Source organism: Manis javanica, chromosome 14 (assembly GCF_040802235.1).
Source record: "Manis javanica isolate MJ-LG chromosome 14, MJ_LKY, whole genome shotgun sequence".
Taxonomy (NCBI): domain Eukaryota; kingdom Metazoa; phylum Chordata; class Mammalia; order Pholidota; family Manidae; genus Manis; species Manis javanica.
In genome coordinates, this window is record NC_133169.1 from 10,322,485 (window position 1) to 10,344,068 (window position 21,584).

Consider the following 21,584-nt stretch of genomic DNA (forward strand, 5'->3'; position numbering starts at 1 on the left):
TCTTTTGTGTACTATTTGAAAATAAGTTATGGACAGCTTGACACTTCACCCTTAAAACCTTCTATAGGAAATTTTCGTGGCAGTTTTTTTAGAGGCATACTTATGGTTGACTTAGTTAATTGATTAAAAAAAATAGTGATGTCAAAGGCTACTATCTCCTGTAGTATCTTAGGTTTCTGTACCATTGTACCTTACAAATAGTTTTCACATTCATTATTCCATGTGAACTGAAGCTGTGATATAAATTAAGCAAGAAAAAAAACTTTATCAATTTATAGATAATACAGAGCCCAACTAGGTTTAAAGCTGAAATGCTAATGATGAAACAGATGCTTCTCTCCTTTTCTTTTGTCAAGCTCTGACAGATAATATGAGTGTACCCTCAGGATAATCAATACCCCTAGATCAGTACAGCTACATGTTAGGGACATGACTCTTTGTGATGGAAAAGAGGAAGTAAAAATGAAAAATAGTATGTTTCAGTTAAGTGAGCATAATTATTTATACTCTGTTGGTAGGTAATTCCAACTTGGAATATTTCACCAATTAAGAAGGCCAATGAAATTAAGGTAAACTTGGAAGAGGTAATTCTTATCCTTTCCTAGAAAGACTGTCAGTTTTGAAACCTAAGTACTTTCTATTTGTTAACTTTTTTTGGACCTATCCTCTTGTTTTAATTCCAGCTTTGGTTTTTTTCCATGCCATTACTCTTAGGTTTGACTGTTATGGTAGGAATCTCTCTAACCTCTGCCTCTTGTTACTTGCTTTAGCTGTTCATTATGCGCTTAAGATTTTCCTTTTGTTTTTTTTCCTGCTCAGCTTTCTTCCCCTTAGTTCCCACATACATCTGATTTGTGTTTCCTATTGCTTCATTTCTCTTTCTGTAATTGTACTTATGTAGCCTCCTCAATTTGTGGATATCCACCTGGAAGAAGATGACTCCTCAGATGAAGAGTACCAGCCAGATGACGAAGAAGAAGATGAGACTGCTGAAGAGGTCAGTGTTTACCGCCATCAGCATTAGCTGGTGGTATGGGAAAGATGTGGCTCAGTAAGGCTGAGTGTACTTTGCCGCCTTAGAAATGGCAGCTGTTCTACAGAGAAGATTGGAACGTAGTTCCTTTTTCTACTCACTTCTGTGAGTAAATCTAAGATCATGAGGTGTTTCCTTTTCATACTCCCTTAATTTTTTCATGTCTTGTATTATGAAATAGAATACATGTATAACATACAAAATTGTGCATGGAATAAAATAAAAATATACAGCTTAATAATTATAAAGCTAATCCTCATGAAGCTTCTTCTCAGGTCATTAAACATAGTATTGCCAGGGCATCCCATACATGCCATTCCTAATTCCATAGTCACTTTTTTCCTCTTAAAGATAACCACTACCCAGAGTTCTTGGTAATTCTTTGCTTTTCTTTATAGTTATATAGCTCTACACATGATAGTTCAAGTTTTTACTATTTCTGAACCTTGTATAAATGGACCCAAAGTGTATGTATTCTCTTGTGCCTGGCTTTTTTTTGGGAGGTGGTTCGACATTAATCCTTGTGGGTCCATCTCTACTGCTGTTCATAGCTGTGGTTTGTTCATCTTAACTGCTGTGTAATCAGTTTCTTAAAGTGTTCTTTGATTTGTTTGTAAAAGTACCTTAAACCAAGGCCTTACAATTCTACAGAGTTTGCCGTGCTGATGAGGATAGTGAGCTGATCCCTGACCCCACCTTCATAGTATTAAGCTCCTATTTAAGTTTTATTTTCTCTTAGTCTGACTAATTGAGTGGTATTTTATGATTCAGTCTCTTGAGCTACTTCAAGCTCAGTGGAATAAGGTAGGGGCATAAATATAAAAGTGAACTGGATTTGTTTTATAGAGTTTATTGGAAAGCGATGTTGAAAGCACTGCTTCGTCTCCACGTGGGGCAAAGAAATCCAGATTAAGGCAGTCTTCTGAGATGACTGAAACAGATGAGGAGAGTGGCATGTTATCAGAGGTAAATCTGCATCATACGAAAGAAATAAGTCAGAAGTAACTGTATAAGGAGATTATTTAACTATATAAATAGATTATCCATGATGATTCTGAGCTGTCACCCTTTGCCAAACATGATTCAAGATCACTAATCATACCATTATCTTCTTGGTATTTGTGACTGGTAATATGAATGTTTAAATTTCTAAGTCCCTCAAGTTAGTGAGTAGTTAAGAGAAAACTGGTAGGGAGAGAGCTTTTCTGAGTTCTCATTAAGAGGCCAAATATGAGTGACTGAGTTTCTTTTCATCTACTCTTTTCTTTAGTATCTGTTTTGTGATACTGTCCTAAAGCCATTTTTACTAGGTCTCCCCACTTTTAGTAATCTAAGTAACATCTTGTTGGCTTCATTGGAAATAGGATAAAGCCTAATTAGAATAGTATACTTCACAGTACCTTTGGTTATTTTATTTTATGTATTTATTTTTATTTTAGTATCCTTAATCTACAATTACACGAGGAACATGTTTACTAGGCTCCCCCATCACCAAGTCCCCCCTACAAACCCCATTACAGTCACTGTCCATCAGCTTAGTAAGATGACAGTACCTTTGTTTTTATGTACTTCTGTCTTGATGGTAAGAGAAAGACCACTAGTAGATGAAAGATGTCTCTCTTGCCCTGCTTTTTTTTTCTCCCTCTCTCCCTTTTATTTTTTAATGTACTTGCCTCTTTTAATCAGGCTGAGAAAGTTACCACACCAGCCATCAGGCACATCAGTGCTGAGGTAGTGCCCATGGGGCCCCCGCCACCGCCAAAGCCCAAACAGACCAGGGATAGTACTTTCATGGAGAAGCTGCATGCTGTAGATGAGGAGCTGGCTTCCAGTCCGGTCTGCATGGATTCTTTCCAGGTAAACATTATAACTCAAAGTCACTGAGAAAGTCAACTGGCATAATTTAGTTGTTGCTCAGGTTGGGAAAGGAGTTGGGGAAATACTAAGTTCTGATTCAGTAAGTGAGTCATGAAATTGTAAGTCTTTGATACCCAGTTTGTGCTATTTTATTGTAAGAATGGCAGCTTCTAAGGAAGGAAAAGTGCGTAACAGAGAGCTTTATGAAGTGTGGAACATAGGAGCAGCCTTCAACCAGACTCCCCAAATACTGACCTTTTACCACAATTGTTTTATCATTCTCTCCCTCTTTATCTATACTAGAGTATGTTTCAGTCCTGCTGCTCTTTTACCACCAAATACTTTAATGTGAACAATATTTCCTAAAAATGAGGACATTTGGTTATGGAAATCAGAGATAATAATATTATCTAATCTCTTAAAGTCCTTATTTAAATTTTACTAGTTGTCTCAATAATGCCCTTTATAGCAAAAGAAAAAAAATTTTTTTTTTCCTAATCCAGGATTACACATTGTATTTAGTTACCTTGTCTTGGTCTCTTAAGCTGCAACAGTTTCTCAGTCTTCTTTGTCTTTCATAATCTTGACAAATTAGTTTATAAAACATTCCTCAGTTTTGTTTTTTCCTGATATTTCTTCATAATTAAATTCAGGTTATGCAGTTTTGGCCCACATACCACAGAAGTGATGTGTCCTTTTCATTCAGTGTATCGCATCAGGAGGCACACAATACCTGTCATGTTAATTTTGGTCACATGGTTCAAGTGGTGTCTGCTTGATTTCTTTATTGTAAAGTTATTATTTCTCCACTTTTAAATTAAGTAGTATGTATCTCTTGGTGCTATACTTTGAGGCTGGGCGTCTTTTCACCCAGTAATTCTAGCATCCATTGCTTATTTTCCCTTGAAACGGTCTTTACTAGGGTCATTGTCAAGTGATGACTTTCTAAATTCCAGTTAGCTAGTTCTTTTTTATCTTCCAGGTTTTCCCTGCAGTCTGGTAGGTCAGTGAAAAATATGCCTGTTATAAAATTTAAAAACAGAATATTGAATGGAACAGCTCTGAAAAGTCATTTAATTTAATCACCCTGTTTTGAAGTGAAAAAATAGTAGTGTTCAAGTAATAGTGTTTTATGTAACCATTTATTCATGCACTGAATGATTGAAGTCAGGGAGTAACAGTGTACAAGACGGAAAAGGTCTTTCTCTTGGAGCTTATCAACTATTGGAGAGAGAGAAACCATAAACACATAAGTAATTTCAGATAGTGATAAGTACAATGAACTAAATACAAACAAGGAAATAAAGTGGTTCCTGTCAAGAGTACTTTACATAGGATGATCAAAAAAGGCCTCCTTAAGGAGGTAACATTTGAGCTAAGGTTTGAATGAGAAGGAGCCAGGCATCTAAAACATCTGGAGAAAAGGTGTTCCATACAGAGAAAACAGCATATTCATAGTCCCTAAGATGGGAACAACCTTGGTATGTTCAAGGGACAGAAACCAGCTGAAGCATAGGGACTGTGGGAGAGAGCAGTTGGAGTAAGGTCAGAGAATGAGGCATGAGCCATATCATGACGGTTTTAGAAAACTGATGAGGAGTCTAGATTTTATTTTAACACTTAGAAAGGGTTTTTGTGATATTTTCTGATTGGTGTTAAAAATTTCCTTTTGGATAAGTGTGGGAAATGAGCTATAGGAGAGTAAGAGAGGTAACAGAGAAATCTGTTAGGAGATTGTTGCAGAGTCTGGAGGAACTTCCTAAATTGATCTATGGATTCAGTGCAATCTAAATCTCTGCTGTTTTTTTTGCAGAAATTGACAAGCTGATCCTAAAATTCATATGGAAACCCAGAACAGCCAAAACAGTCTTGAAAAAGAACAAATTTGGAGGTCTAGACTTCCTGATTTCCAAACTTATTACTTAGTTATAGTAATCAAGACAGTCTGGCACTGGCATAAGACCAGACCTTTAGATTAATGGAACAGAATTGAGAGACCAGGTGTAAATATTTACATTTACTGTCAATTGATTTTTGACAAGTGTGCCAAGACCAGTTAATGGGGAAAGAATAGTCTTTTCAATAGCTGGGACAACTGGAAATCCCATGCAAAAGTGTAAAGTTGGCCCCTTACCTCTCACCACACACAAAAATTAACTCAAAATAGATAATTGATCTAAATGTAAGAGCTTAAACTATAAAACTCTTCAAAGAAAACATGGGAGGAAATATTTGTGACCTTTCATTAGGCTATGGTTTCTTAGCTATAAAACCAGATGCACGAATGACAAAAGAGAAAATAGGTATATTGGATTTTATCAAAACTAAAAATTATTGTGCTTCAAAGGATACCATCAGGAAAGTGAAACAACCTGCAGAATATGAGAAAGTAATTGCAAATCACATACCTGATAAGGGACTTGTATCCATAATACATAAAGAACTCTAATAACTCAACAATAATAAGAATCCAGTTGTTATGGGCAAAGAATACGAATAGACATTTCTACAAAGATGACATACATATGGCTAATAAGCACATGAAAAGATGCTCAACATTAGTCATTAGGAAACTGTAGATGAAACTACAATGAGCTACCACTTCACACTCATTAGGATGACCATAGTAAAAAAGGTGAACAATGCCAAAGGTTGATAAGAATGTGGGAAAATGTGGAACCCTCATATACTGTTGATGCAGCCACTTTGGAAAATGGTTTGGTGGTTCCTCAAAAAGTTAAACATAGTTACCATATGACCCGGCAGTTCCTTCAAGAGAATTGAAAACACGATTACCCAAAAACATGTGCCCAAACGTTCATAGCAGCATTACATAAGTAAAAGAAATAAAAGACCACATATTGTATGATTCCATTTATATAAAATTTCCAGCACAGCAATTGTATAGCTAGAAAGTGAACCTAGTGGTTATCAGGGACTGGGAGCACGGGAGAATGGTGAGCCACTGCTGATGAACTTAAGTTATTAGACTTCATTATGTATTATGGATACATAATGGGATTTCTTTTTGCAGTGATGAAAACTTTCCAGAATTAGATAGTGGTGATGGTCATACAACTCTGTGACTGTGGTAAAATCCACTCAGTCATACACTTTAAAAGGGTGAATTTTATGGTATTAAATTATATCTTAATAAAGCCATTATAGATGTTCTTAAAATGTTGGTTTTAAAACTGATGTCATTGTCTTTAAAGTTTCTCAAAGAATAATAAACCCAAATTGCTTAGACAAGATCTTGCGGTTTATGCTAAGCAGAGACGTGCACAGGGTATAATGAGGTTTGGAGACTTTAGAAACATTAGGCATTCAATGACACATTTTTATTTCCTTCTCCATTGGCCAGTCCATGGATGACAGTCTCATTGCATTCCGAACCCGCTCTAAGATGCCTCTGAAAGATGTTCCCCTGGGGCAACTAGAGGCAGAGCTCCAAGCTCCAGACATCACCCCAGACATGTATGACCCCAATACAGCAGACGATGAGGACTGGAAGATGTGGTTGGGGGGACTCATGAATGATGATGTGGGGAATGAAGGTCAGTGGTTTTGTTTGCATTTATTATCTACTCTTATTATCTCTGTGGTAAAATTTTCATTAGGTAGATGCTTAAAGAAAGGGGTGTTTTTCCCCGGGGCTCTCTTGTCCCCTCCTGCCGTGAGCCAGGAGCTCTGTCCTCTCGCTTTATCTCTAAATAAAAGCCTCTCACTTGCTCTTCTAAAAAAAAGTGGGTGTTTTTGATTAATTGTATTTAGCTTTCTATTTAGCAATTTACTTTAAATTGGTAGGTAGTCCCCTCCTTCCTTTCTTTGGGTTAAGAATCTTTTTAGGAATGCTAAGAATCCTTCCCTGAAACATAATGCAAACATGATCGTATATATGAATTCATGAGAGTATCTTGACTCACTCACAGACTGTTGTGTTAGTTAAGGTTCTTCATGATGCAAGTGAAAGAATCCTAACTCCCAACTTGCTGAAGGTCAGATGAAACCAGACGGTAGGAAGGGCAGAAAATCTTGCAGTGGAGTTGAGGCACTGTGAAGACCCTCTTTCCCTGGCTGCTTTGTCATCTCTACTTTTTGTACCTTATAAAACTATTGATAATTATATTGTATATCATTTGGCAAGTGTTTATCGAGTGCTTTGTTTTTACAAGCATTGTGCTAGGAACTATGAGAGGTAAAGGGACATAATCATGTTGTCAGGAATACAACACATTAATGGTGCTTGGTGCATTATTAGATGTGTGTTACATTTCAGATGAGTGAAGTTGGATAAACTCAGATGTGCCATAAAAGTGGCAAAAATGCTATTCTAAGGCTTTAGAAGAGGGAGAGAAAATTCTTGTTATAGTGATCAGAGAAAGCTATGTGAAAGGTCGCAGTTGAGATTGACCTTTGAAAGATATTTCACAACAGGTGACCATGAGGTAAGGAGGCAGATAGGTGGAAGTGACGTGAGATAGAATGAACTGTGAGTTCTGCAGGATATAGCCTCCCAGGAGCTTTCTCTTACTTTCTGTGTTATAACTATAAGAGTAATATGTTCTGGTCATTAAGAAATCAAACATTGTATGAAGAAAGTTATTAAAGTCCCTCTCCACAATGATAGTTTTATGCCCCAGAGAGATCTCTGATAATAGTTTGATGTACATTTCTCAGAGTTTTCAAATATGGAGTTGCTTTTTAGTCATGCACATTAACATGGCAGTAGGAAGAATTTTAGTCTTTAATTTAGGACATTCTCCAAACATTTAGAAAAAACAGATAGTAAGAAGTAAATTGGTTTGAATTTTAGCATTTTTATTTCCTCCTTCCCTCTATAGCAGAAGTGCTAATAAATGACAACATGCACAGACTTGATATGAAGAAGAAAAAGGTAAAATTTAAAGCTGAGTCATTGACATACAAACTGGAGAATCAATTCCTTGATAATCAACTAGTGATATATTATCCTCTAAACTTTTCTGTTAGCAGTATAAGCTTCTGTCTTTTTCATTACCCATTTCTTTGAGAATATGATGAAAGCTATGTAGCCTCCTCCCAGAAAAAGTACATATCTATAGACATGAATTCTTCATGTCATTTTTTTCAGGATTTATAAATCTCTTGAAGTTCATTTATTGACACTTCTTTTTTCTGCCAATCTACCCCAGGGTCCATGACACCAAGGCTTAAAAATCTACATAAAGGAATGAACAGGACAAAGATAGTTCTGTCTATTTTATATAAGTCTCAGGCATGTTCATTCATTGTGTTGCTCAGTTATGGAATCAGTTTGTTACAGTGCTGGATTAGAACCCAGTTTAATATTCTAAGAACATATCTCAATAAAAGAAGCCCTAGGGGACATGAAAAACATTTGTTTAAATAGGTAAATTCTTGATAAGCAAGCTCTGCTTTTTTTGTAGACCTAAGCTGAGGCAAAATATTGACAGTAGAATATCAGGTTCTCATAGTTTGATCAGTGGCAGCAGCTTTGGTGCTCTGGTTTTCATCACCTTGGTTGAAATTGCTGCGATGGAAGCTGTTGAGGAAGGCCAGACATTGTTGGCTGTCAGGATTTGGGAATCTAGGGCATTGTTTCTCATAATGGCTAGAACTTGAATCAGAATCAAAGAGTTGAAGGAATGTGTGTGTTGGTAATTAGAGATACAGATTTCAGGGCCTCACCCCATACCTCCTGAATCAGAATCTCTAATGGTTATGGTCTAGGGGGTCTAATTCTTATGTCTCTGAAAGACTGGAAACTATTGATCTGGGAGAAATAAGAATGTATGATAAGGGCTAATTGAGGAAATGGAATAATTGTTAGTGAGGAGGGTGAAAACCCTCTTTAAATCTCATTATTATTATTATTATTACTACTACTACTTATTAGGACAGATTGGAAAAAAGAGAACAAAGCCAATGACTAAGCTGGGTGTGAACACCAAGATCTACCAGCTGAATTTACTGAGTGCTGGTAAATAGGAAATGGTGCTAGATGTAGACCCCAGTACCAAACTTTAGGCATATGCTGGTCTTTTTTTGTAGTATTACATGGCTAACTATTTTCACAAGTTCCTAGTGCCATCTAATCTTCATATTACTAAAACTGAGAATCTAATTTGCAAAAAATAATTAAGAGACTGCTCTTGAGGGGTAAATGTTGACATGGTTAATCAATCAAAAAAGTAATTAGACCCAGCGGGCAGATTCCACAACCATGGTATTGAAAGCTAAGCAGAACTCAGAAGAAATCCTCCAAAATGACTTTTCATCATGTTTGCCAAATGGGTGTTCTGAGAGTATTGGCAGACCCATTTGTGTGGTGTGGGCAGAAGCCATTTCCCTGTACCCAAACAGGTGAGAGTCCAAAGCTGTATACATTACCCATATGTAATAGGCTGTTCCTGGACCTCTCATTATTCAGCAATGTTTGTAAAGAACCTGCTGTGAAGAGACTTACATGGAAAGTATAATACGGATTAGGAAGACAGAATTCCATTCCTAAGATTTTAAAGAATTTTAATTGGGTAGATAAATCCACAAATGGATGAAAAGACTTGACATATTTAAATATCTATATATAAAAAATGCAAATTAATGTTATAAATGGAATACAAATATTGAGTAAAGAATATCAGGTTAGATTGGAGTTAACCAGTATAGATTTTCCAATGATTGTGAACTAAAAATGTGTGTGTACATTTATTTTTAATGAAAGACATTCATTGTGAAAAGTTAAAACATTATGGGGAGAGAGGAGCCAAGATGGAGATGTGAGTAGGGCAGCGGAAATCTCCCAAAACCATATACATTTTTGAAAATACAACAAATACAACTATTCCTAAAAGAGAGACCAGAATATACAGTACAACAGCCAGGCTACATCTACACCTGCGAGAACCCAGCGCCTCACGAAGGGGGTAAGATACAAGTCGCAGCCTGGCGGGACCCGAGTGTGTCCCCCACCCCAGCTCCCTGGCGGGAGGAGAGGAGTTAGAGTGGGGAGGGAGTGGGAGCCCAGGACTGCTAAATACCCAGCCCTAGTCATCCGTACCAGGAGCACAGACACACAGTGCATGGTGTGCTGGATATTAGGGAAACGGAACAGTAAAACCTGCGAGTGGATCCCTGCAGCCAGCACCCCTGGGACAAAAGAAAAGCGAGTGCTTTTTGAAAGTCTTAAAGAGACAGGGGCCTCACAGCTAGATGAAAGCACCCGGCACACTCAGCCCAGCAGCTGGGAATCCCAGGGAACTTTGGGTGCCCTAACCTCCTGGGCAGTAGCGCAGCTCTGAGGCCCCTCACGGTGATAAACAGCCTCCCACCTGTTCCCCCTCCGGCACGGCCCCGCCATAGCGGAGTAGCAGCCTGAGACTGGCCACGCCCACAGCAGCCGCACAGTCTCCTCTGCAGCCGCCTGGGCCAGACTCAGAGACCCCGTCTGCACGCAACTGCCCAGCACAAGCCACTAGGGGTCACCGTTCTCGCAGGAGAGGAAGGCGACAAGCAGGAAGGGACTTTGTTCTCCCAGCTGACACACGTGCCAACTGCCCACGACTACCTCTACTGCCATGAAAAGGCAGAAGAATTTGATCCAGACCAGAATCAGACAGACATCCCCTGAGAGGGAACCTGGGGAGATAGATTTAACCAATCTTCCTGAAAAAGAATTCAAAATAAAGGACATAACCATGCTGATAGAGCTACAGAGAAAAATGCAAGAGTTAATGGATAAAGTTGGGAGGGAGAATACAGAAATAAAACAATCTCTGGAAGGACTTAAAAGCAGAATGGATGAAGTTCAAGAGCCCCTTAATGGAAAAGAAATCAGAGAACAGGAACGCAGAGAAGCTGATGCAGAGAGAGACAAAAGGATCTCCAGGAATGAAAGAATATTAAGAGAAATGTGTGACCAATCCAAACGGAACAATATTCGCATTATAGGGGTACCAGAAGAAGAAGAGAGAAAAAGGGATAGAAAGTGTCTTTGAAGAAATAATTGCTGAAAACTTCCCCAAACTGGGGGAGGAAATAGCCTCGCAGACCACAGAAGCACACAGAACTCCCAACAGAAGGGACCCAAGGAGGACAACACCAAGACACATAATAATTAAAATGGTAAAGATCAAGGACAAGGACAGAGTAATAAAGGCAGCCAGAGAGAGAAAAAAGGTCACCTACAAAGGAAAACCCATCAGGCTATCATCAGTCTTCTCAACATGTTGGCAGCCGCGCTCAGAAAATGGCGCCCAATGCAGGGCAGCCGGAAAGCCCCGAACTTCCTAGTGACAAAACATCCCACGCCACTAAACCACATGCTAATTGCACCTTGGCATAAGGACCAATGAGACCCACCAAATTGTTATGCTAATGAAGCGTATGGAGTCGCACCAACCAGGTCAGAGCATGAGAACTATATAAGCAAGCCTCTCCTTCCCCTCTGGGTCCTGCCCAACGCATTTGTTTCACAAAGAGCTGAAGAATAAAGCTTTCTGCAGAAGAATCCTGCTGCCGTTGCGTGCTGTTCTTGCCGGCGAGGACGGGGCGCGCGACAAGTGGTGCCGAAACCCGGGAACCAGAACATCACCGGCACAGGGAGGACCCTTCAGACATCTGGAGAGGATTCAGAATTGCAGGACAGAAGAAAACCCGGAGGGGTAAGTTCCGAGAGACGCGCTTTTTAGGATAGTGGCTGATGGTTCTCTGTAAATAAGGAGGCACCATGGGGAATGCACCGTCATTAGTCACGGCGCTGCAGACAGCTCTCAAAGAGCGAAACTTGAGGGTCTCCAGCAAAGTCTTAGGATCGTTTGTAAAGGAGATAGACCGTGTGGCCCCCTGGTTTATTTGTTCAGGGTCCCTCTCAATCCCGAGCTGGGACAAACTGGGGAAAGATCTTGATAGAGAGGAGGAAGAAGGCAGCCTGAGGGGAGGCACCAGACCCCTCTGGAAACTGATTAGAGCTTGCCTGCAAGATGAGAGGTGTGAAAAGGTAATAAAAGAAGGTCAGAGAGCCTTGACAGACATCCAAGAGAGCATGTCAGAAACGGAACGGGAGACAGAGCGAGCTCGCGGCCGAAAAAAGGCCACTAAAACGAAAGTAAAGAAACCCCAGAGTGAGGGAGAAAGCCCGCCTAGGGCAAAAGCGAAAGAGCCCCGAGAAGCGAGTGACGATCGCCTCGGAGAAAATAGTAAATACCCCTGGAAAGAGTTGAGGGACCTCCAACTCTCCAGTAGGGAATCTGAGGAGGAGTTAACGTCCGCAGAGGAAGGGGAAGAAAATAAAACCGCAGAGTGCAGAAGTAAGGGAACCAGCAAAGTCGAAAAGCAGACCAAGGAAAAAATGAAAGCAGGGTGTCCCCCGACGCCCGTTGCCCCGCCACCTTACGTGAGCGGCGCACTCTCTTTTTGCCACCCAGATACTCTTCAGGCAATTAGACAAATGTTTCCTGTATTTGAGGATAATGGCGTACGCTCTCACCAGCCCCTGAGCCATAAACAAGTTAAGGAGTTAGCGGAATCCGTTCGGGCTTATGGAGTCAGTGCTAACTACACCATAGCACAGATTGAAAGACTAACAGAGACAGCAATGACACCCGCAGACTGGCAGTATGTAACTAAGGCATGCCTTTCTAGTATGGGGCAGTACATAGAATGGAAGGCACTGTGGCATGATATCAGTATGGCCCAGGAACGCGCAAACGCAGCTGAGGGACAGCCTGCGTGGTCATATGATATGCTGACGGGCCAAGGACAGTGGGTAGCCAACCAGACCGCCTTCCCCTTACAGGTATACGCACAAATAAACACGTGCGCCGCCAAGGCATGGAAAGCCCTCACCAACAAAGGAGAAGTGTCAGGCAATTTAACAAAAATTATTCAAGGGCCGAGCGAGCCATTTTCTGACTTTGTCGCTCGTATGATGGAGGCCGCAGGCAGAATATTTGGAGATCAGGAACAAGCGATGCCCCTAGTGGAGCAATTAGTGTTTGAACAATGTACCAAGGAATGCAGACAGGCGATAACACCCTGGAAACAGAAAGGGATACACGCTTGGTTGAAAGCCTGTAGAGAAATAGGAGGACCACTCACCAACGCGGGCCTAGCCGCAGCCATATTACAGAGCCACAAACAAGCCAGGATCACTAACAGAAGTATTAAATGCTTTCAATGCGGGAAATTAGGACATATAAAGAGAGAGTGTAGGAGCCCAGCTTCAGAACAAACAACCCAAAAGACCCCTGGGTTATGCCCTAAGTGTAAGAAAGGCAGGCATTGGGCCAATGAGTGCCGATCTATTAAAGACATAGAAGGGAAACCCTTAGAGCTGCCAAAAAACGCCCAGAGGGGCCTCTGTCACCAGGGCCCGCAAATATATGGGGCAACCAGCACGCAAGTGTCATTCGGGAACAACCAGGCCCCCCAAGGAGAGCCACTTCAGGTTCCGCGGGATTGGACATCCGTGCCACCACCAGAATAGTGTTAACTCCACAGATGGGAGTTCAACCTGTCCCTTCAGACTTTAAAGGCCCCCTACCACCAAATACCGTTGGGTTACTCTTAGGGCGCTCTTCTGCTGCCTTGAAAGGCCTGGTAGTTCATCCCGGAATTATAGATCAAGATTATGAGGGACAGGTAAAAATCATGTATTCGGCCCCCAGAGGAATCTACCCTATATCCCCGGGAGACCGCATAGCCCAGCTCTTAGTATTGCCCAGTCTCCACGCCAATTATCCTGCTACCAACACGGAGAGGGGAGAAAGGGGCTTCGGCTCCTCTGACTGGGATTCAGCCTTCATAGTATTAGATTTAGCAGACAGACCAAAATTAACTCTTCAAATAGAGGGAAAGAGCTTTGAAGGAATCCTAGATACTGGAGCAGATAAAAGTATTATCTCTGCAACCTGGTGGCCCTCCAAGTGGCCTGTGACCCAATCCTCACATTCATTGCAAGGTTTAGGATATGAATCAAGCCCTTCAATTAGTGCCAAACCACTGAAATGGCGAGCCCCTGAGGGACAAGAGGGTACGGTTACCCCTTATGTACTCCCTCTACCGGTCAATTTATGGGGGAGAGATGTCATGAGAGACCTAGGCCTCAAACTCATTAATGAATACTCCACCCCCGCCCAAGGCATGATGATGGATATGGGATACATCCCTGGCAAAGGGCTAGGGAGACACCAACAGGGACGCACAGAGCCCATCCTACCCAAAGTAAAAAATGATCGCCACGGCCTGGGTTTTTCATAGGGGCCATTGGGGACGCCATTCCCATACCTTGGCTCACGGAGGAGGCCGTATGGGTTCCTCAGTGGCCCCTATCCTCTGAGAAACTGGAAGCAGCTCACTGTTTAGTGCAAGAGCAACTCCAAATGGGACATCTAGAACCCTCTGTGTCGCCATGGAACACACCCATATTTGTAATCAGAAAAAAGTCAGGATCATGGAGATTGCTTCATGATCTAAGAGCAGTAAATGCTCAAATGAAAATGCTTGGACCCGTACAACGGGGACTGCCACTCCTCTCTGCCTTACCCAGAGAATGGAAAGTGCTCATAATAGATATTAAAGATTGTTTCTTTTCCATACACCTAAGCTCCAAGGACAGAGAAAGATGTTCTTTCACCCTGCCAGCTATTAACCATGAACAACCCAACGCCAGATTTCAGTGGAAGGTCCTCCCTCAAGGAATGGCAAATAGCCCCACCATATGTCAACTGTATGTTCAGCGAGCGCTAGAACCGGTTCGTAGAACATACCCTACACTAAGAATCATCCACTATATGGATGATATCCTTCTCTGCTCCCCACAGCCAGCAGAGGTAGAGGAGGCATATATAGATCTCACTAAATCTCTAGAAACTTGGGGACTGAATATAGCAAGCGAAAAGGTCCAAAAATCTAGTGTTAGCAAATTCCTAGGAGCCACCATTTACACAGATGTAATTTGCCCCCAAAAGCTTGAAATAAGACATAATCAGTTGCGAAATTTGAATGATTTCCAAAAACTCCTAGGGGATATTAATTGGTTGCGGCCATACTTAAAGATACCCACCACTGAATTGACACCACTATTTAAAACCCTAGAAGGAGACCCACAACTAACATCACCGCGCTCCCTTACACCTGAGGCAATACAAGCCATTCGCAAAGTAGAACAGGCTTTGATGACAGCGCAATTAAATAGGGTTCAATTGAATGAACCCTTTGAGTTGTGTGTCCTTCCCACCCCGGAACTGCCAACAGCAGTCTTATGGCAGCACGGCCCACTGATCTGGATCCATCCCCAAGCCTCTCAGGCTAGAACAATAGAGTATTATCCGGCAGCCGTGGCCAAACTTGCTTTGAGAGGAGTAAAAACCTCCATGACACATTTCGGAGAGGCTCCAGCTAAAATTATAACCCCTTACAACGTAGAACAGATACAAGTATTATGTGCTATGAACGATGATTGGGCCATACTTGCTTACAGTTTCTCAGGAACCTTTGATAATCATTTCCCAAAACATCCCCTCATCAACTTCGCCAAAAATCATCTCCTAGTATTCCCTCGGGTCACTAGCCTAGCCCCGCTGCCTCATGGAAAAACAGTCTATACGGACGGGTCTAAGACAGGCACAGGTGCCTATGTCCATGATGGCAAAGTTGTGACAAAAGGCTACACGCCTGACACTCCACAAATAGTGGAATGTCGCATAGTCTTAGAGGTCTTACAAATCTTTCCTGAACCCTTAAATATTGTGTCTGACTCCTGTTATGTAGTTAATGCAGTCAAATCCCTGGAAGTGGCCGGGCTGATCAAAGCATCCAGCCCAGTAGCCGCTTTGTTTAAACAGATACAATCAGCACTCCTTCACAGACAATCCCCTTTATTTATAACTCATATCAGAGCACATTCAGGCCTTCCCGGGCCTATGACCCAAGGCAACCACTTGGCAGACCTCACAACCAGAAGCATAGCTTTTCCCCTGCTAGACCCTATCACCACAGCTTCAAAATTCCACACACAATTTCATGTCACTGCTGAAACACTGCGCAAGCGGTTTAGCATAACCAGGGCCGAAGCTAGGAACATTGTCCTTAGCTGCCAACATTGCTGCAGCTTCCTTCCCGCACCTCATGTTGGGATCAACCCCAGAGGTATTAAGCCTTTACAAGTTTGGCAAATGGATGTGACACATATTTCGTCTTTTGGGAAGCTGAAATACGGACATGTATCTGTGGATACTTGTTCAGGAGTCATATTTGCCTCCCCATTGTCAGGAGAGAGAGCTTCCCATGTCATCCAGCACTGTCTTGAGGCTTGGAGCGCATGGGGGTTACCACAAATCCTGAAAACAGACAATGGCCCAGCCTATACCTCTACAAAATTTGCTCAATTTTGTCAACGCATGGGGATAAAACATAATACTGGTCTTCCCTACAACCCACAGGGTCAAGGGATTGTGGAGCGCGCGAACCGCACGCTCAAATCCTATTTACTTAAACAAAAAGGGGGAATTGAGGATATACCCCCCACACCAAAAACTGCTATAGCCCTAGCACTCTTCACTATAAATTTTTTGAATCTGGATGCTCAAGGCCATACAGCGGCGGATCGCCATAATCAGTGGCCAAAAGACCCACAAGAACTAGTAAAATGGAAGGACGTGTTATCTAACCAATGGAAAGGCCCGGATCCAATTATAATCAGATCCAGGGGAGCTGTGTGTGTTTTCCCCCAGGGTGAAGAAAATCCCTTCTGGGTCCCGGAGTGCCTAACGAGGAAAGTCCTAAACAAAGGAGATGACTTCGCTGTACCTCCTGACCCTGCTCCTGACACTGGAGACCCCGACTCAGGGAGTATTGAGATGGGGAATCCTGTCTGCCTATCCTAAGCCTATGCCTGTCCGCTTCAATGCAGCCGTTTTTCCGCGTTTTTTCACTACCAACTCTAGTATGAACTTGCCCTACTTAGTAAGAGATACCCTAGCAGCCCCTTTGGGAGAGAACCGATCCTTCGCTACTGAGGGATCATTATGTTTCACCACTCAGAATCAAACCGGCTGTATCTCCCTAAAGCAGAGGAAGTATGGCTGGTTCAGTAATCCGCTCTCGGGGATCTTATACAATATCCAAGCCAACAAAAACCAAACGGTCTCCCAGAATGTGTTCTGGATCAATGGGATGTTCGTGGACCCTCCCAATAGCACCGGCACCATAAGCCCCAGCCAGCCCAGATATGCTCCCCACTGCTCAGGTGCGTATGAGGGAGAACCATGGCCCTGGACAGACTGCCAGTCAGCTACAGTGACTTGGGCAGACGCAGGCAAGAAGTTTACTATCTCCCCGGATATGACCGAAGGTAAAAGTTGGGGGGCACCTTGGGTGGAAGGGGGCAATTGTACCCAGCCTATGAACAGGAATCCTTTTCATAAATGGATGTTGTGTGGCATTAATGGTTCTTGTACCGACCTGTCCCCACTGTCCGCCCTTTTGGGTGGAAGTAGAGGCTTCAGCCGCAACATATCCTATATATGCCATACAAGAGTCAGAAGCAATCTCCCTACTGCTCACTTCTGTGGCCCGGCTAATGCTACGCTGACAACCCCTAGGCTCCCTATCCCCCCAACCCCGGCATGCGTGTACCCCCCATTCCTGTTTGTCGTATCCAATGATAGTTTTGATTCCTGCTCCAATGTAACCTGCTTTCTGTCTCAGTGCTGGGATGCGTTTAATTATACTAATGCCTTAGTAGTCCGCATCCCTCGTTGGGTCCCCGTCCCCGTAGACGCACCTGACGCCATGACCCTGTTTCAAGAAAGGCGCGACTTCGGCGTTACAGCCGCCATAGTGCTTCTGATCTTCGCGACCGCGGTCGCAGCCACCGCCGCTGGTATAGCTTTAGACACCTCCATCAAATCAGCTACAGAACTCAATAACCTTGCGGCGTCAGTATCTTCTGCCCTTGACCAACAGTCTACACTTGATGGCAAACTGAAAGGAGGAATAATGATCCTCAATCAACGCATATATCTCGTGGAGGAACAAATGGAGGTGCTCTGGCAAATGGCCCAATTGGGATGTGAGCGGAAATATCGTGCTCTCTGCATTACTAGCATTCAATATGAAAATTTTACATGGGCAGCTAATCTGTCACGAGACCTGTCCGAGTATCTTTTAGGAAACTGGTCCCAAGACTTCGATGGGGCACTAGAAGAACTGCGGCGAGAAATAATCCACATCAACTCCACCCGTCTAGATATCTGCGTAGCAGGACTCTCTTCCTGGTTCCTCAGAGCTCTCTCCCACGTCAAGGAGTGGGCGGGCATGGCTGGGATGGGCGTGTTCATGCTTGGAGGTCTCATGCTCCTACTCTGGTTGTTATGCAGACTCCGCAGCCAACATAAGCAGGACAAGGTGATCCTTGCTCAAGCCCTAATGGTGATAGACGTTGGCGCCTCTCCCCAAGTGTGGCTCAACATGCTTAAGAAGGAAGCTCAGCTTTAGCTTGAGGTAGCTCTTGCACCCTGAGCCCATGTGGCACTGCACCAGGCCCGAGTACCTCATTGCTTAATCACAGCTTTCTCTAAGAAGCTCATGGTGCAAGAGGGTTGAGAAAAAAGGTCCAAACCCTTTGTACCAAGCGGTCCCAACGCCAGCCAGAGGATGCGAGGCAAAGCACTGCAAGAGGTCTTGGACCCCTCTGAGAGGCATGCCTGACTGCATAGGGGTAGATGCCCAGAACCCCTCTCCAAAAAGGGGCATCAGGAAGTGTGATGGAGGTCAGGCCTCTGTCTCCGCCTCTGCTGGCAAGTTCCGCCTTGAGCTTCTATTAGACAAAAAAGGGGGAGATGTTGGCAGCCGCGCTCAGAAAATGGCGCCCAATGCAGGGCAGCCAGAAAGCCCCGAACTTCCTAGTGACAAAACATCCCACGCCACTAAACCACATGCTAATTGCGCCTTGGCATAAGGACCAATGAGACCCACCAAATTGTTATGCTAATGAAGTGTATGGAGCCACACCAACCAGGTCAGAGCATGAGAACTATATAAGCAAGCCTCTCCTTCCCCTCTGGGTCCTGCCCAACGCATTTGTTTCACAAAGAGCTGAAGAATAAAGCTTTCTGCAGAAGAATCTGCTGTTGTTGCGTGCTGTTCTTGCTGGCGAGGACGGGGCGCGCGACATCAACAGAAACAATACAAGCCAGAAGAGAATGACATGATATATTTAATGCAATGAAAGAGAAGGGCCTTGAACCAAGAATACTGTATCCAGCATGACTATCATTTAAATATGAAGGAGGGATTAAACAATTCCCAGACAAGCAAAACTTGAGGGAATTTGCCTCCCACAAACCACCTCTACAAGGTATTTTGGAGGGACTGCTCTGGATGGGAGCACTCCTAAGGCTAAACAGATGTCACCAGAGAAAATAAAATCACAGCAAAGAAATCAGACCAACCAAATACTAACTAAAGGCAAAAAATAAAATCAACTACCCACAAAAGCAGTTAAAGGGAACACAAAAGAGCACAGAATAAAACAACCAACATATAAAGAATGGAGGAGGAGGAGGAATAAGAAGGGAGAAAAATATGGAATCACCAGACAGTGTCTATAATAGCTCAATAAGTGAGTTAAGTTAGGCAGTGAGATACTAAAGAAGCTAACCTTGAACCTTTGGTACTCACAGATCTAAAGCCTGCAATGGCAATAAGTACATATCTTTCAATAATCACCCTAAATGTAAATGAACCGAATGCACCAATCAAAAGACACAGAGTAATAGAATGGATAAAGCAAGACCCATCTATATGCTGCTTTCAAGAGACCCACCTCAAACCCAAAGACATGCACAGACTAAAAGTCAAGGGATGGTTAAAGATATTCCATGCAAACAACAGGGAGAAAAAACCAGGTGTTGCAGTACTAGTATCAGACAAAATAGACTTCAAAACAAAGAAAGTAACAAGAGATAAAGAAGGATATTACATAATGATAAAGGGATCAGTCCAACAAGAGGATATAACCATTATAAATATATATGCACCCAACACAGGAGCACCAGCATATGTGAAACAAATACTAACAGAATTAAAGAAGGAAATAGAATGCAATGCATTCATTTCAGAAGACTCCTACGCACCACTCACTCCAAAGGACAGATCCACCAGACAGAAAATAAGTAAGGACACAGAGGCACTGAACAACACACTAGAACAGATGGACCTAATATATATCTATAGAACTCTACACCTAAAAGCAGCAGGATACACATTCTTCTCAAGTGCACATGGAACATTCTCCAGAATAGACCACATACTAGGCCACAAAAAGAGCCTCAGTAAATTCAAAAAGATTGAAATTCTACCAACCAACTTCTCACACCACAAAGGTATAAAACCAGAAATAAATTGCACATAGAAAGCAAAAAAGGCTCACAAACACATGGAGGCTTAACAACATGCTCCTAAATAATCAATGGATCAATGACCAAATCAAAATAGAGATCAAGCAATATATGAAACAAATGACAACAACAACACAAAGCCCCAACTTCTGTGCGACGCAGCAAAAGCAGTTTTAAGAGGAAAGTATATAGCAATCCAGGCATATTTAAAGCAGGAAAGAACAATCCCAAATGAATAGTCTAAGGACACAATTATCAAAATTGGAAAAAGAAGAACAAATGACGCCTAAAGTCAGCATAAGGAGGGACATAATAAAGATCAGAGAAGAAATAACTAAAATTGAGAAGAATAAAAGAATAGAAAAAAAATCAATGAAACCAAGAGCTGGTTCTTTAAGAAAATAAACAAAACAGATAAGCCTCTAGCCAGGCTTATAAAAAGAAAAAGAGAATCTACACACATCAACAGAATCAGAAATGAGAAAGGAAAAATCACTATGGATCCCACAGAAATACAAAGAATTATTAGAGAATACTACAAAAAACTATATGCTAACAAGCTGGAAAACCTAGAAGAAATGGACAACTTCCTAGAGACCCACCTAGAAAAATACAACCTTCCAAGACTGACCAAGGAAGAAACAGAAAATCTAAACAGACCAATTACCAGCAAAGAAATTGAATCGGTAATCAAAAAACTACCCAAGAGCAAAACTCCCAGGCCAGATGGATTTACCATGGAGTTTTATCAGACATACGGAGAAGACATAATACCCATTCTCCTTAAAGTTATCCAAAAAATAGAAGAAGAGATAATACTTCCAGACTCATTCTATGAAGCCAGCATCACCCTAATACCAAAACCAGGCAAAGACCCCACCAAAAAAGAAAATTACAAACCAGTATCCCTGATGAACATAGATGCAAAAATACTCAAGAAAATATTAGCAAACCAAAGTCAAAAACACATCAAGAGAATCATACACCATGATCAAGTGGGATTCATCTCAGGGATGCAAAGATGGTACAACATTCGAAAATCCATCAACATCGTCCACCACATAAACAAAAAGGACAAATCACATGATCATCTCCATAGATGCTGAAAAAGCATTCAATAGAATTGAACATCCATTCATGATAAAAACTCTCAGCAAAATGGGTGCAGAGAGCAAATACCTCAACATAATAAAGGCCATATATGAAAAACCCACAGCCAACATTATACTGACCAGCGAGAAGCTGAAAGCATTTCCTCTAAGATCAGGAACAAGACAGGGATGCTCACT

General features: G+C 42.2%; 1 protein-coding gene across 10 annotated transcripts in view; it reads left to right on the forward strand.

The window, feature by feature from the left end:
* GON4L (gon-4 like) overlaps positions 1 to 21,584 on the forward strand; it is a 77,612-nt gene that overhangs the window by 25,813 nt on the left and 30,215 nt on the right. For 8 of the 10 annotated variants that reach the window (XR_012124930.1, XM_073221371.1, XM_037016777.2 and 5 more), the window contains 5 exons: positions 519 to 569; positions 902 to 997; positions 1,880 to 1,999; positions 2,720 to 2,890; positions 6,255 to 6,447. Coding sequence is in view for 9 of the 10 variants with exons in the window: in XM_073221371.1 (XP_073077472.1) it covers positions 519 to 569; positions 902 to 997; positions 1,880 to 1,999; positions 2,720 to 2,890; positions 6,255 to 6,447 (631 nt within the window). In the remaining variant the exon portion in view is untranslated. Of the gene's footprint in view, positions 1 to 518; positions 570 to 901; positions 998 to 1,879; positions 2,000 to 2,719; positions 2,891 to 6,254; positions 6,448 to 16,626; positions 17,247 to 21,584 lie in introns of those variants that run through there. The other 2 variants (XM_073221369.1, XM_073221374.1) reach the window with 2 other exon arrangements.